The following is a 13,175-nucleotide window of genomic DNA, read 5'->3' on the forward strand; positions in this document are numbered from 1 at the left end:
CCAACACTCTTAGCTTCCTGACATATGGAGTGACGCAGAAGACTGATCAAGACGGTTAGTTTCTTGGAAATGTTTTCAAACTGCTGCTCTAGGCCGCTAATTTTGAAGTCCAGGCCTTCCAAGATCACCGCATGCTCCGCAGAAGTTACAACAATTGCATGTTGAGCCTGTCGTGCCTGGCTGATATAATCGCCTTGCATGCTTATGGCTTTTTCCAGCATCGTTTTCATCCTCCACATTTCCGCTTGCGTGCGGACATATTGGGTGGCTCGCGTTGTAGATGTTCCAGGGTCCTGGACCCATTCCATATCCTTCTCCAAATCATGCTCCTCCAAGTTCTCCTCTTCCTCAGTCACTATAGCCTCCAGCTCCTCAATCTTGCGTTTTTCCCTTTGAGAGGTCCTTGTTTCATAGGCTTCCCGAGCCTGCTTAAGATCTCGGTTGGCAGACGCGTTTCTGCTGCCCTCACCCGCCATTATCTCAAACTCAAGCACTAAACAACACCGTATTCTAAGGGCCGAGGAGAAGAGTTTCTGCAGACTAACCGAATACACAGTGGCGCTGCCGTTACTGGGGTCTGAAGATATAGAGGAGAGAGCGGGTGAGTCACTTGCTGCATTCCATCTTGTCACCTGCTGACCGCAAATCCCTTCATAATTATCCTTGCTTCGTGGTTCATACTTTCGATGATGTCTCAGATTTTTGCTCTTAAGTTTGCCTCTCTTGAACTTCTCCGAAGCATGCCAAGTGTCCATACTTTTATATGGGCACCAACGACGCTCATACTTTTCGCTCATGGAGCTGATGGGAGTGCCTCCCGCCTGCTTGTGCATTGAATGCCCATTTCCTGCCTGTCCTTCATTCTTCTGTCGACCCTTAATTCTCCCCGCAGTACGATTGATCGTAATCATATCTCAATACCTGTATAGAGCGCTGTCCCTTTGTCCTTATCTTTCATTTACCATATCCTGCCTCGAGAGCAGGGTACACTTGTTTCTTACTTCCGGGCAGGTGACGTCCTGCCAACAGCTGTCCATGATGCTGGTGGGGTTCTCTATACCATAATTTTCCAGATGGTCCGCAACTGTATTGGCTTTGCGGCGAACAACGTGAAAGATTAAACCTTTCAAATGCCCAAGATGTTCGGCTATACTCTCTGTTACTTTGGCCAGTCGCCAATGTTGTGTAACTTTGCTTGCTTTAGCTCCCGCATACATCCTTCTGGCTGCTGTAATTGCGAGCTGGGAATCCCCTTCTACCACTGCCGTGCCTGCCTGTAATTTCCTAAGAATTCTTAGACCCTGTTCCATCGTTACGAACTCCATCTCATTATTGGTTCCTTCCCCTAAGGCTCTGTTGTAGATGTACTGAATTTCTCCTTTGTTGTTCCTGAGAATGCCCCCAATGCCAGCCAAACTTGGATTACCCCGAGAAGCACCATCGAAATTTAGCTTGAGGAAGCCTGAAGGTGGTCGTTTCCAGATGCTTAAAGTGGTATTTATCTCCTGTTGGCGATTCACGGTAGCCGCGAAGGTTCCTTTATCCAGGTTGAAAGCTTTCAAGATTTGTAAGTCCCCAGTTGATGCTTTATTATCTTTTTCTGGTCTTCCTTTGACAAGAACCAATTGCCTGATATTTTGTATGATAATTTCTATAGAGTGATTTATATTTCTGGTTTCATTTAAGAATACTATCCTATTCCTTTCTTTCCAGATTGACCATGTAATAAACCCTGGCATGGTTTTCCAAATGATGTTGACCAATTGATTGCTGGAGAAATTGCCTCGCCAATTTTCGATGGTTTCTTGAATGGAATCTCTTATTCTGTCCGTTTGCTGCAAAGTGGTTTCTGCCCAATTCCACAGGAGGTTTGCCAACTCACATGTGTTGAAGAGATGATTCATTGTTTCTTCTTCCTTTTCGCACATGGGGCATCTAGATGGGCCACAGAACCCTTTCTTTCGGAGATTCTCCCAAGTGAGAGTTTTCCTGTGCATTAGGAGCCAAAGGAAGGTTTTAATTTTCGGCCAGAACTGAGAATCCCAGACCTTGTTGCTCCATTTAACCTTTTCTTCTTGCTCCGAATCTTCAATACAGTTTCTGGCTTCTTTGAGCGTGAAATTGCCCCCTCCTTGCTTTCCCCATCTTAGTTGGTTGTTGTCTTCCGCCATTCTAATTCTTCTTTTGTTTAACAGTGTTTGCAAGTCCCTAATGTCATTGTTTGCTTCGGTCATGTTCTCTGTTTCATTGACTGCCCAAGTTCTCCACTCCAGGTCCCTATTATTAGGAGTCCAATAGTGATTCACCGTTGTTCTCCCAAGCTCCTGGTAATTTCTTTGAAGACCTGCAAACTCAGGCCTTTCTAACTTGGGGAGTTGTTGCCAGGCATCCTCCCAAAAAAGGGTAGTTTTTCCATTGCGAATTTCCCAGAAGCTATTCTCCTGTATAATGTATCGATTTTTCCTTGCTAGGTTCCAGATTGGTGAGCCTTCTGGATTCTCTTGCATTCTGATCAGGTTCTGAATACTATGCATTGGAGCGTATTTTTCCTTCCAATGTCTAGCCCAAGGAAGATTGGGTTCCTTCAGCCATTTCCACCACAGCTTAGCACCACAGGCCCTATTGATGGTGGAGGGGTCTAGTAGGTTTAACCCTCCCAGTTGTTTGGGCTTACACATTTTATTCCATGCCACTAGTGCCCACTTTTTCTTCTCTGCATTTCCTGACCATAAGAAAGTTCTCTGGATCACCCTCATTTGCTGAAGGACTCCTTTGGGAGCAGGAATTATGGAGAGCATATATTGAGGAATAGCTTGCAGGACTGCTTTGGTTAAGACTAGCCTACCAGCAAAATTGAGGGCCCTGTGGGTCCAATGATGGCATCTTTTCTCCAGGCTAGCTAGGATCTTCTCCCAATGAGTTTTTTGCCAGGGTTTATCTGTTAGAGGAGCTCCTAGGTACCTAGAGGGCAGGCTGCTTCTCCGGAAGCCTAGAATGGTAGAGAGATTTTTTTGCACTGCTAAATGAGTATTGAAAAAGAAGATGGTGGATTTAGATAGATTAACTTCCATACCTGAAGCTTTGCTGAAAAGATTGAGGATCCTTTTATAGCCCAAGGCTTCTTTGACTGTGGGAGTACCATGTAACATCGTATCATCAACAAATTGTTGGTGAGTAGTCGCTGGAATGGAAGGCAGGGGCTGCAATCCTTTGATACTTCCTTCCTCTTTAGCGCTGCGAATGAGTCTGCTTAAACCTTCCATCAGGATAACAAAAAGGAAAGGTGATAATGGGTCTCCTTGCCTGAGCCCTCGTGAGGGGGAGAATTGATCGGCAGGGGCACCGTTTACCAGAATAGAAAATTTAGTAGATTTGATCAGAGCTAAAATCCACACTATCCATTGATTGGCAAAACTGAAAGCTTTTAAAATTGCTTCCAGGTAATTCCAGTTGACTTTATCATAAGCCTTTGATAAGTCAAGTTGCATCATCATACCTGCAATTTTCCTGGAGTGAAGCGTATGAATCATTTCTTGAGCTAGTAAAATATTGTCCAAAATTTGTCTCCCCTCAACATATCCCGATTGCTCTTCAGAGATGAGGCCCGGAAGAATAGGTTTCATTCTGTTAGCAATGACTTTAGAGATAATTTTATATATAACATTGCACAAAGCGATAGGCCGAAATTTTGCTGGGGTGTTGGCCTCCTCTTCTTTTGGAATCAGGGCAAGGAAAGTAGAATTTAGGGACTTGAGGATTGAGGCAGAACGCCGAGAGTCTTCCACCACTTCCCAGACCTCTGTTTTAACAATGTCCCAGCAAGCCTTGTAGAAGTTGATGGTAAAACCATCAGGCCCAGGCGCTTTATCATTTGGCATATCCTTCACCGCTTCTTCCACCTCTTCCAAAGAAATTTCTCGAGTTAGTGCTAGGTTTTGCTCATTAGTGATTGTCTTGGGAATGGATTTGATGAGTTCATCAATTGCTTCTGTCCTGTCAACCTCTGGCTCTTGAGCTATGCTGCTGAAATGCATAGTAAGCAGGGTTGAAACTTCTTGATGTGTCTGTAGAATGGCTCCCTGTTCATTTTTGAGACTGAGGATTTTATTGGCTCCCCTGTGGTCCATTGCTGATCTGTGGAAGAATTTTGTGTTCTGTTCCCCTTCCTTGAGCCACTGAATCCGGGACTTTTGTTTCCAAAGGGTCTCCTCTTGTTGGCAACGAAGCTGCCATTGCTGCATCAACATTTTTTCTTTGTTTACTGTTTCTGGGTTAATGTCTCCAGTGATCTAGTCTTTGTTTATCTGCTCTAATTGCTCCTCTAATTTGGATTTTTCTTTGAATATGTTCCCAAAGACTGTTTTATTCCATATTTTGATCTTGTTTTTGATGTGTCTCAGTTTGCCTTGTAATCTGTACATTTTGGTACCTCTGATGTCCACTGGTTCATGCCACCATTTTTCAATAAGTTGAATGAAGTCCGGATGGGTGAGCCAAAATTTCTCAAATCTAAATGGCTTGTTTCTAGGAGTGCCCTGGATAGCAACAAACAGAGAAATGGGCCAATGATCTGGCCCTCCACTAGGGAGTATATCTAATTATACTATAACTCCCTCCAATAGAATACTTTCAGAGATTAGAAATCTGTCAAGTCGAGAAGAAATTTGTCTTTCACCTCCCCTTTTGTTATTCCAAGTGAAAGCCCCACTCTTGGGGTGGACATCCACTAGTTTAGTTGTATTGATGAAATCTAAGAAAGCTTCAGAATCTTTGTTGAGTTTCCTTGTCCCTCCTTTCTTTTCCATTAGGGTAGTTATCATATTGAAATCCCCTCCTATGACTGCCTTCGCTCTGGGATATCTTAGCTTCAGATTCAACAGAGTTCTCAGAAAAATAAATTTCTCTTCTAACTTCTGAGGCCCGTAGACATTGGTACACAAGTAGGTTTCCGAATTTCCAACCACCTGAGCTTCTATAGCTATGAAAGATCTGGTTGCTTCAGAGGAGAGGATTTTGATTACTTGCGGATCCCACAGGGTGATTAAACCTCCCTCCCATCCATGGCTGGCGGTTTCCAGGTATTCCATATGTTTGCATAATTTTTTGCTTACATTATGAATAGTATTACTTGCACATTTGGTTTCTTGCACAAATATAATGTATGGTTTTTCCTTTTGGACCTTCTTCTTTAAAAGTCACTGTTTTATTTGGCTATTAAGCCCTCTACCATTCCAAGAGATGACTTTCATTTTAAAACAATATTTAGTAGTTTAGAGAAAAAGCTTCTAGAGCTTTCATCTTACCAGAGTTTAAGAGCATTTGTCCCAGTTCCTGCAGTGCCTCATTATTGGTTCTGCGCCCTCTCTTTTTCCTCTGTTTGGAGCTGGTGGAGGTTTGAAGTAGAACTTTTGTTCGGAGTCCCACTCCTTTGGCTACGCCCAGGTTCTTGCTTTGCATATCGATTTCTGCTCTCTGTCGTGCTATTAGTATATCATTAATTCTCCTAGCTTCCTCTTCTGATATGTGTTCCATCCCCTTCTTTTTCCAGTTTTCCACCATGTCTGGTAGATTAAATCCTTCTTGCTCTACTATGTCATTAAGCTCCATCTCATCACTTTCGATGTCACTTATGAGCATTTCTGAGTCTTCATCTACCCCTTCTGTTACCTCTTGATTCTGTAGTATAATGCTTGGAGGATTTTTCTCCATTGTTTTAGTTTCAGGCTCTGTTGTAGTTTTGTTTGCTTCAGAGGTGTTTTGTTCCTTATTATTGTCCTCTGATTCGGTCTCAGTTTCCAGAACTTCGAAAGCATTACTAGTATTACCTTGTGATGTGCTTGCTTTGGTTGGGCATTTCCTGTTTGCTCTTTGTCTCGTTCTTGGTCGAATGAAGGTCTCCTTGTTCTTTTCTGCCTTATCTACCTTAAGGTCTTTCGCTGTTTATTTAATGGACATTCTCTGACTAAATGTCCATGCTCATGACATTTTCTGCATCGGAATGGGATTTGCTCATAATCAATGGCTTGGAAATAGTCCTCATCCCTATATTCCAGCCACAGTCCCTCATGCAATGCCCCCGACACATCCATTTCCACACAGATTCGGGCACAGGAGGTGTATCTTCTCTGCAGTGTGGCTTCTGAAGCTTTGATGAAGGTTCCTAATTTGTCACCTATCTATTTTAGAGCTACATATCCCCAATAGTCTATTGGCAGGGAGAAGAGGCATATCTAGACTGGAACCTGCTTGAAGGTTTCTTTTTCTGGCATGAAATTGGGCTTCCAAGGCCTAATGTAAAGGCCCGCAGAAGCGAAGAAGTAAGGTCCGCCATCAAATATTCTATCCTTATCCTCTAGATTTGAAAAAACAATAGTGAAAAAACCTTTGGCTCCTAAGTGCAGTCTAACATCACCTTTGGGTTTCCATTGCTGCTTTATCCATTGGCACAATGCCCTTTTTGTTGGCCAGAGTCCCATGAACTTGTAGATCACTGCATGTTCGATCATGTGATCCTGGTAGGCTTGAATGTCTGGGTCTGTTATCACCACCCTTAGGGTTTCTGCCGCCTTAGGTTTGCATGGGCCTTGAGTCTTTTTGCCATTGAATGTTTCTGTTTTGTCTCCTTGTTCCTCGTTCTCTCTATTCAGAGCCCCTTCTTCTTCTTCTGTCTGCTTCTTTTCTTGTTTGTTTTCATGGGCGGGATGTGCTTGCGTTGCCTTCTCCCTGCCTCTATTTTCTGTTCGACCACCGCCCTCCTTTCCTTTCAGCTTTTGAGTATTGTGTTCCTCCTTGCCCTCATATCTTTTCCTTCCCTTGTTGGTCCCGTCCTCTTTCTGTGACCTTTCATACCCAGCTATTTGCACACCTTCCTGTGCTGTCTGTTTGTGCATCATTATATGTTTATAAGATGGGGTCCCTATGGACCCCTCGTTTACCATTTGTCGGGTCAGGATCTGTCCTCTTCTGTATAGCTCTGCCACTCTGACCCTGTTCTTTTCCAGTTTCGAACCCTAGATCTGAAGAGTCCGTGAACTATAAACCCCCGTTTTCACCAGGCCGCGCTCCTGCTCTTCTTTTTGGCACTTGGCGTGCAACATATGCAAAATTCATGGACCTTAAGCCATTCCTCCTCTACCCATTCCAATTGATATTTGGTCTTATTCAAATTTTCATCTATTTCAAATAGGGATTCTCCTTTCTTGAAATATGACGATAATTCAACCCCCGGTCTAAAAGCAATTGCAATTTTGCGATAAAACCATAACAATCCGGTTTATCTTACAACAAACCTCACTCCGCATGACTCTCAATGATGGTTGTGTTCAAGATTTATTGTGCTCTATGTTTTTCCTGATTTCCTGTAAAACGTGATTTGTTTCAAATAAAACTTGCTTATCAGTTTCATTTATTTCCAGCTTATCGATTCATGTTTTTCTTGTTCAGGTTCATGACAAAGGAGGAAAGTTGTGTTGATAAGTGGCATATTAGTTCAAACAGGTAGACAGACATCCAGAGAATTCGATGGAACAAACAAAGTTGAAGAAGACATCAAATCACTTTTAGAAACTTCTACCAAAATACTATTTTCCTTTAAGCATTGTTGAAGGGATTTGTTTAAATGCCCTCGACGCTCTGCACAATAGATTCAGTTGTTTTATGTTATTTAAGCTTACTTTTTGTATGAAATAAAGATCCGAAATTTTATGAAGAAAGTTTTACGAAAGCTCGCACTATTGTACTTTCACAAATTTCTCAATAAAACGACTAGAACATTGTTTTAGGATTTTTCATAAAGAGAAGTTGCACTACTGTACTCCTGGAATCATCTTTGTGAGAAAGACTAAACTGTTGCTATTTATTTTATGAGCTGAACAACGTGCATCTCATATTTATACCTTTGTGCCTCTATTTTGTTCATAAATAAATAGTGAATTTATCTTTTCAGATTGCTTATTACACAATTTTTCTACTCTTCTCTGCAATTCATGAATTCTTGAAGGCACTATTGTATAAAGGATTTAGAGTTGTAGGTTAGAGGAGAAAACACAGGTCTGAGGGATTATTGAGGATTTTTATTTTGCACTCTGAATTATGTTTTAATGGGCAAAGTTTGTATTATTACAACTCTAGTTTTAAAAGCAAAAATTCAAGCATTGTAAAAGACTGTTGGAGACCAGAGCGAGAGAAATGCATTTAATAAATTGGTAGTTTTAATATTATTGTTTTAAATGCTAGTTTCATTTTATAATGGCAAGAACGTGTCATTTTATTCATATTTGTGCACTATTGTCAGTATGAGTAATTTGTCTCAGTCATATGTTATTATTTATCTCTACTCTTATATGTTGAATTCTGATTTATGAGTAACTATTTACTCAAAAATCTGTATTTGAATATCAATATGACAAATAATGATATGCTGTGAACTATTTCCTCATATTCTTGTTTAATTATTTGAATTATTGATTTAACAATCAATATCATTTTGTGAACTACTTCCTAAATGTTATTGGTTGACTATTTCAATTAAGAGGTCTCTAAATAAAATATGTTTTGGTATTCATAATTTCAATGAACTATTTTGTTAGCTTGATATTCATTATAAGGCAAACATATTTAAATCCCAAATCATTTAAATATCTTGCTCTCGATTGGGTTAGATCTATACCTGCCTAATTGAGATAGGATTAGGATTTAGTTCCTTTTTCTTGTATTTTAGAATTAGTTTGCATTTAGATTAATTCTACATTTCTAGAAATCCTCTTTTGAGGCAAAACTTTAAATTGGTTTGGTTATTCCACGAAAACAACCTAAGGACCATTCTTCTTGCCTCATCCAATTGAAGAATTGATCTGATGGTCCTAGCTATTAGCAATTAGAGATATATTTAAAGGTGATAGCGGTTGGGAGAAGGTAACTGGAACTAATTGAACCAGTTGGAGCCATTATCCCAAACGGAAAATGAGCTATTTTAAGGTCCGGACCATGTGGTTATCCCCAATGCTAGAATGAGGGCCTTGAATTAGTTATTTGTTTATTTATTTTTATATCATTTTTAATTAATCACAGCTCCCATATACATTCCTACACTTGGTCATGCATTTAGTTCACCTAAGCCTACACAAGGCATGCCCAAGAAGTAGATTGAGTCCTCGTCACAGTTAAAGTTTTATGGTGAGAGTAATATTTCTGCATTAAATCATATTGTTGGTTTTTTTAATAGATGTAAATCTTTTAATATAATCATTGATAATGAGATCTGTAGGATTTTCAATCTCACATTCAGAGGACAGATCCGCAAATGGTTCTTGGTGCTTCCCGAGAAGTCGATACATTCATGGAAACATTTTTGCCAGGTATTTCTCAAAGCACATCAAAATTAAAGTTACAATAGTTTGTGTTTAGAATTAGATAATCTTTACATGCATGATAATGAATCTTTAGATGATATTTATAATAGATTTAGTAATTTTGTTACAGATTTCATTTAGATGATTTTCCTTCAACTGAAGATTTCATTGGATGTTTCACTTCTCTTGTTTCTTCCCATACTAAAAATAATAAATCAATTAATGAAGAACAAAACACATCTAATTCATTAACTAGTCTTGAATCACTTAACGGTTTTATGGAACTCGAACTTGAAGTTGTAATTGAATCACAACATTCTTCTTTAGAAAATTTCAATTTTCATTTTCTTTTTGAAGATGCAATTGAAACGAATTTTAATAACGCATGTGATCAATCAGTAGGTCCAATAAAATCCAATCTAGAAGGCTTGAAAAATGAACACATCAGTTTATCTTCTTTGAAGACAACTTTAGAAAATTCAGAACATGTAACTGCAATTGAAATAATTTCCTTAAACCTAGATCATAAGACGAAAAGTTCGATAAATGATTCATTTCAACCGTCATTATATTCTAGAATGCATTATTTTCTTTATCGTGATGCCTTTTCAAATCAGAGTATAGTTAATGATGATTACACTAATCTTTCAGTTGATAATTTTCCTAGCTCTTGTTCTGAAAATTCTGCATCTAGCAATCATTTGAATGATAATCCTTTAATTGCAAAATCTTCTTCTTTTTTTTCTTGTTTTTGTTTTTTTTGTTTTTGTTTTTTTTTTTTTTTTTTGTTTTTGTTTTGTTTGTTTGTTTTTTTTGTTTTGTTTTGTTTTTTTGTTTTCATTTTTGTTTGTTTTTTTATTTTTTTTTGATTCTGTTATTTTAGATTAGTCATTTGATTTTCATAAGAAGAAGGTAATTTATGAAGATTATCATGATGATGATGACAAAGAATCACATCTTGTACAAATTGCGCCAATTTTGAAAATTGATCTATCTTGTAAAAATTTACACACTTTATTTTTGCCTCCTCTTACTGAACACAAACTTAATTTTGAGAATTTTAATGAGTTAATGTTGCAAGTTTCTAACATATTTCATTCTGATTTTCTTTTAGAAACTTTCAATTATAATTTTTCTAGGGAATGTCCTTTTAATGGAAATTCATTGACTGAAATCCAAGATGAGTTCCAGAATTGCCTTGTAAAATTATTTTGTAATTTTAGCTTTCATAACAATTTAATTGTTTTTCCATCCTTTTATTTTATTTTCTTTTCCTTTTGCAAGCATGTTGAATCATTCAATATTGAATATCATCGAGATTTATTAAGTGAAAATGATGAATTGGATTCTTATATTCCTGAATATAAAAAACTATTTCGTTTCCAATTTAATCCAACATTCAGAAATTCATTCCAATCATTTCATCATCACTCAAATTTAAATCTTGAGAGTGTTCTTGATCCGAATGGAAAATGGCATCAACCCATGGTACTCATCCACCCATATTATTCATCGACCCATGGAATTTACCCATGGTATTGTAAATGGCATCCGCCCGTGGTATTGTAAAATCCACCCATGGTATTCATTCACCCATGGAATTGACCCATGGTATTGTAACTGAAAAATACTATAAGTAACAAATCACATTTTGTAAAAGGACAGATTGTCTGCCACAATGTAGCCTTTACAGTTCAGAGGCATGTAGCCGCCACATCTCTTCTCAGAGATAAGCTACCATTGCCCTGGCTGGTTTATTTCCACTTCTGTTTGCAAGCATATTTCAGTATTTTACAGTCATGAAATGAAGTATTATTTCCGCTGCATATCTGTCTCTATGGTTACCTCTGTATTTTGTTGCATTCATGTTTAAATCCAGATCAGTGGGTTTTAATAAAAAGTTTCTTTGTGGTTTTGTTTATTGGGCATTCTCCTATTTTTCTTCTGGCAATTCAAGTTTTCAGATCTTGGGGGTCTCTCCTCCCAAGATCCATTTCAATCTTTTAGATCTTGGGGGTCTCCCCCCAAGATCCAGATCAGTTCTACCTTCACAACATGCTTTTCCATCATCTCCTTTGAAAAGTTTTCATTCTCTAACAAATAGTCATGAATTCTTTGATGATCCCATTGATATTTGTTTAGAGCATGCTTTCCAAAAAAGATGGTTTACTAACAGGGTAATTGTAAATAAACTTATTTTTGTACATAATTTTACATTAGATGTAAATAATAAATTTTGTTTCATTTTGATTCTTTTCGTTATCTGGTTACTAACATTTGACTTGTACATACATGTAGGTAATAAAACAAGAGAATGGTTACATTGGAAGTATGTTTATACATAGTCATGTTTCCTTCATTAATTTAGAATTAGGAGTAGATTAATTTAGATTAGATTCAATAAATAATATTTTGGATTCACTGCTTTGCATTGGAGAAAGTCACATCTTTCCGGTAAGATTAAATAAAATTCTTCAATCGTAAGTCTCATATACTCACTTTCATTCATTTCTTTACTTTTTAGATTTAATTTTTTTCATATTTTCTGTTGATATGTAACTCTCTTTTGCAGGTCTTCACAAGCATTTTCACACCTTCACCAGATCAAATTATGAGCTCAAAGAAGTAGTAATGATTTTCATCGAATCAACCGAAATGGGGAAGTTCTAAACCTTAATCTTTTTCTTCAAAAGCATTACTCTGATTAGAAAATAGTAAAGAACACTTTTTTTTTAAGTTCTGCTTAAAAAAAAAAGATAAATAAATGACAAATTTCCTCATTCAAACTAAATTATTACTAAATGCTTTTAACTTTGCAAATTTGATTTATCTAGATTTCGACATAAGAAGGAATGTTTTTTCATTATCTTTTTCCTCTTTTGTTAAGAAATTTGCATAAACAATTTTGTAAAATTTTCCTTTTAGATTTGATTTTGAGTGATTTTATCATCATACTTGTGAATGGTTATATCTTGAGAATTCATTTATCATATTACATTTACTTTTTCTTTCAGATAATAATGTTAAATGACATACTCTTGGACTTTCATCAAGATCTCTTGGAAACCATTTTATGATTTTTCAATTTGAAAGTAGGAAATTTTCATGAAGTGGTTATGAAAATTAGATAAAAATTATTAACTCTGAAATTTGTTCCATTAAGTTGTAAAATCTTTAAAAACCTCAAAAAATTATATCATTAAACTCTAGTTTTAGTAAAAAAGGTTATCCTTAAAAAGTAATGTCCATCTTACGAATTAAAACTTTCAACTTGGATTTGTCATCCGAAACTCTTAAGGAGTCAATAGTCCTCCCCATCCATTAAAAAGGGATTTTTTTAGAGTGTAATTCTAAAATATAATAAAATCTAAAAAGATAAGAGGTCTCATCACGAGCATGTTTACCATGTTCATAGGGAACCAATTAAACTGACGTTACCACACTGAACACCAAATCAAGATAATGACTTATGATTTCTAATTGTAAGACAATGGGTCTCTTCACAAGCCAGCTTGTTTAGTTTGATTGTTACTGGTGAATGACATTGTTATTATTTGGCCTACAAACTAGGACAATGGCTTTTTAGCATAATTTTTTTTACCTCTAATTATTGCACTATTAAATGGACGGGACACTAGATGCTTGTTGGTTAAAAGGTAACCTTGTCGAGGCTATGAATGCCTACTGGCAACAATGGCTCTACCTGTGACAAACGAGAACATTTTAAAGATAAGTCGTAAAAGGCCCCCTACTTTATTTTTATAAATTGATTAATGAATGATACAAGTAAATAGGTGTTTTTCATTCACAAAAGGTTTTTAAAAG

The 13,175-nt window shown here is 37.3% G+C and overlaps 1 protein-coding gene across 1 annotated transcript; it reads right to left on the bottom strand.

The window, feature by feature from the left end:
- Positions 1-947: 947 nt before the first annotated feature.
- Positions 948-4,127, bottom strand: LOC149170406 (uncharacterized). Its single transcript, XM_089425564.1, has 2 exons — positions 3,140-4,127; positions 948-2,722 (listed from the first exon to the last, which is right to left on the bottom strand). Exons 1-2 carry the CDS (start codon positions 4,125-4,127, stop codon positions 948-950), a joined length of 2,763 nt encoding a protein of 920 aa, XP_089281690.1.
- Positions 4,128-13,175: the final 9,048 nt, after the last annotated feature.

Source organism: Pinus tabuliformis, chromosome 4_2 (assembly GCF_031772625.1).
Source record: "Pinus tabuliformis cultivar Carrire ecotype Pingquan chromosome 4_2, CPIR1, whole genome shotgun sequence".
In the NCBI taxonomy this organism is placed as follows: domain Eukaryota; kingdom Viridiplantae; phylum Streptophyta; class Pinopsida; order Pinales; family Pinaceae; genus Pinus; species Pinus tabuliformis.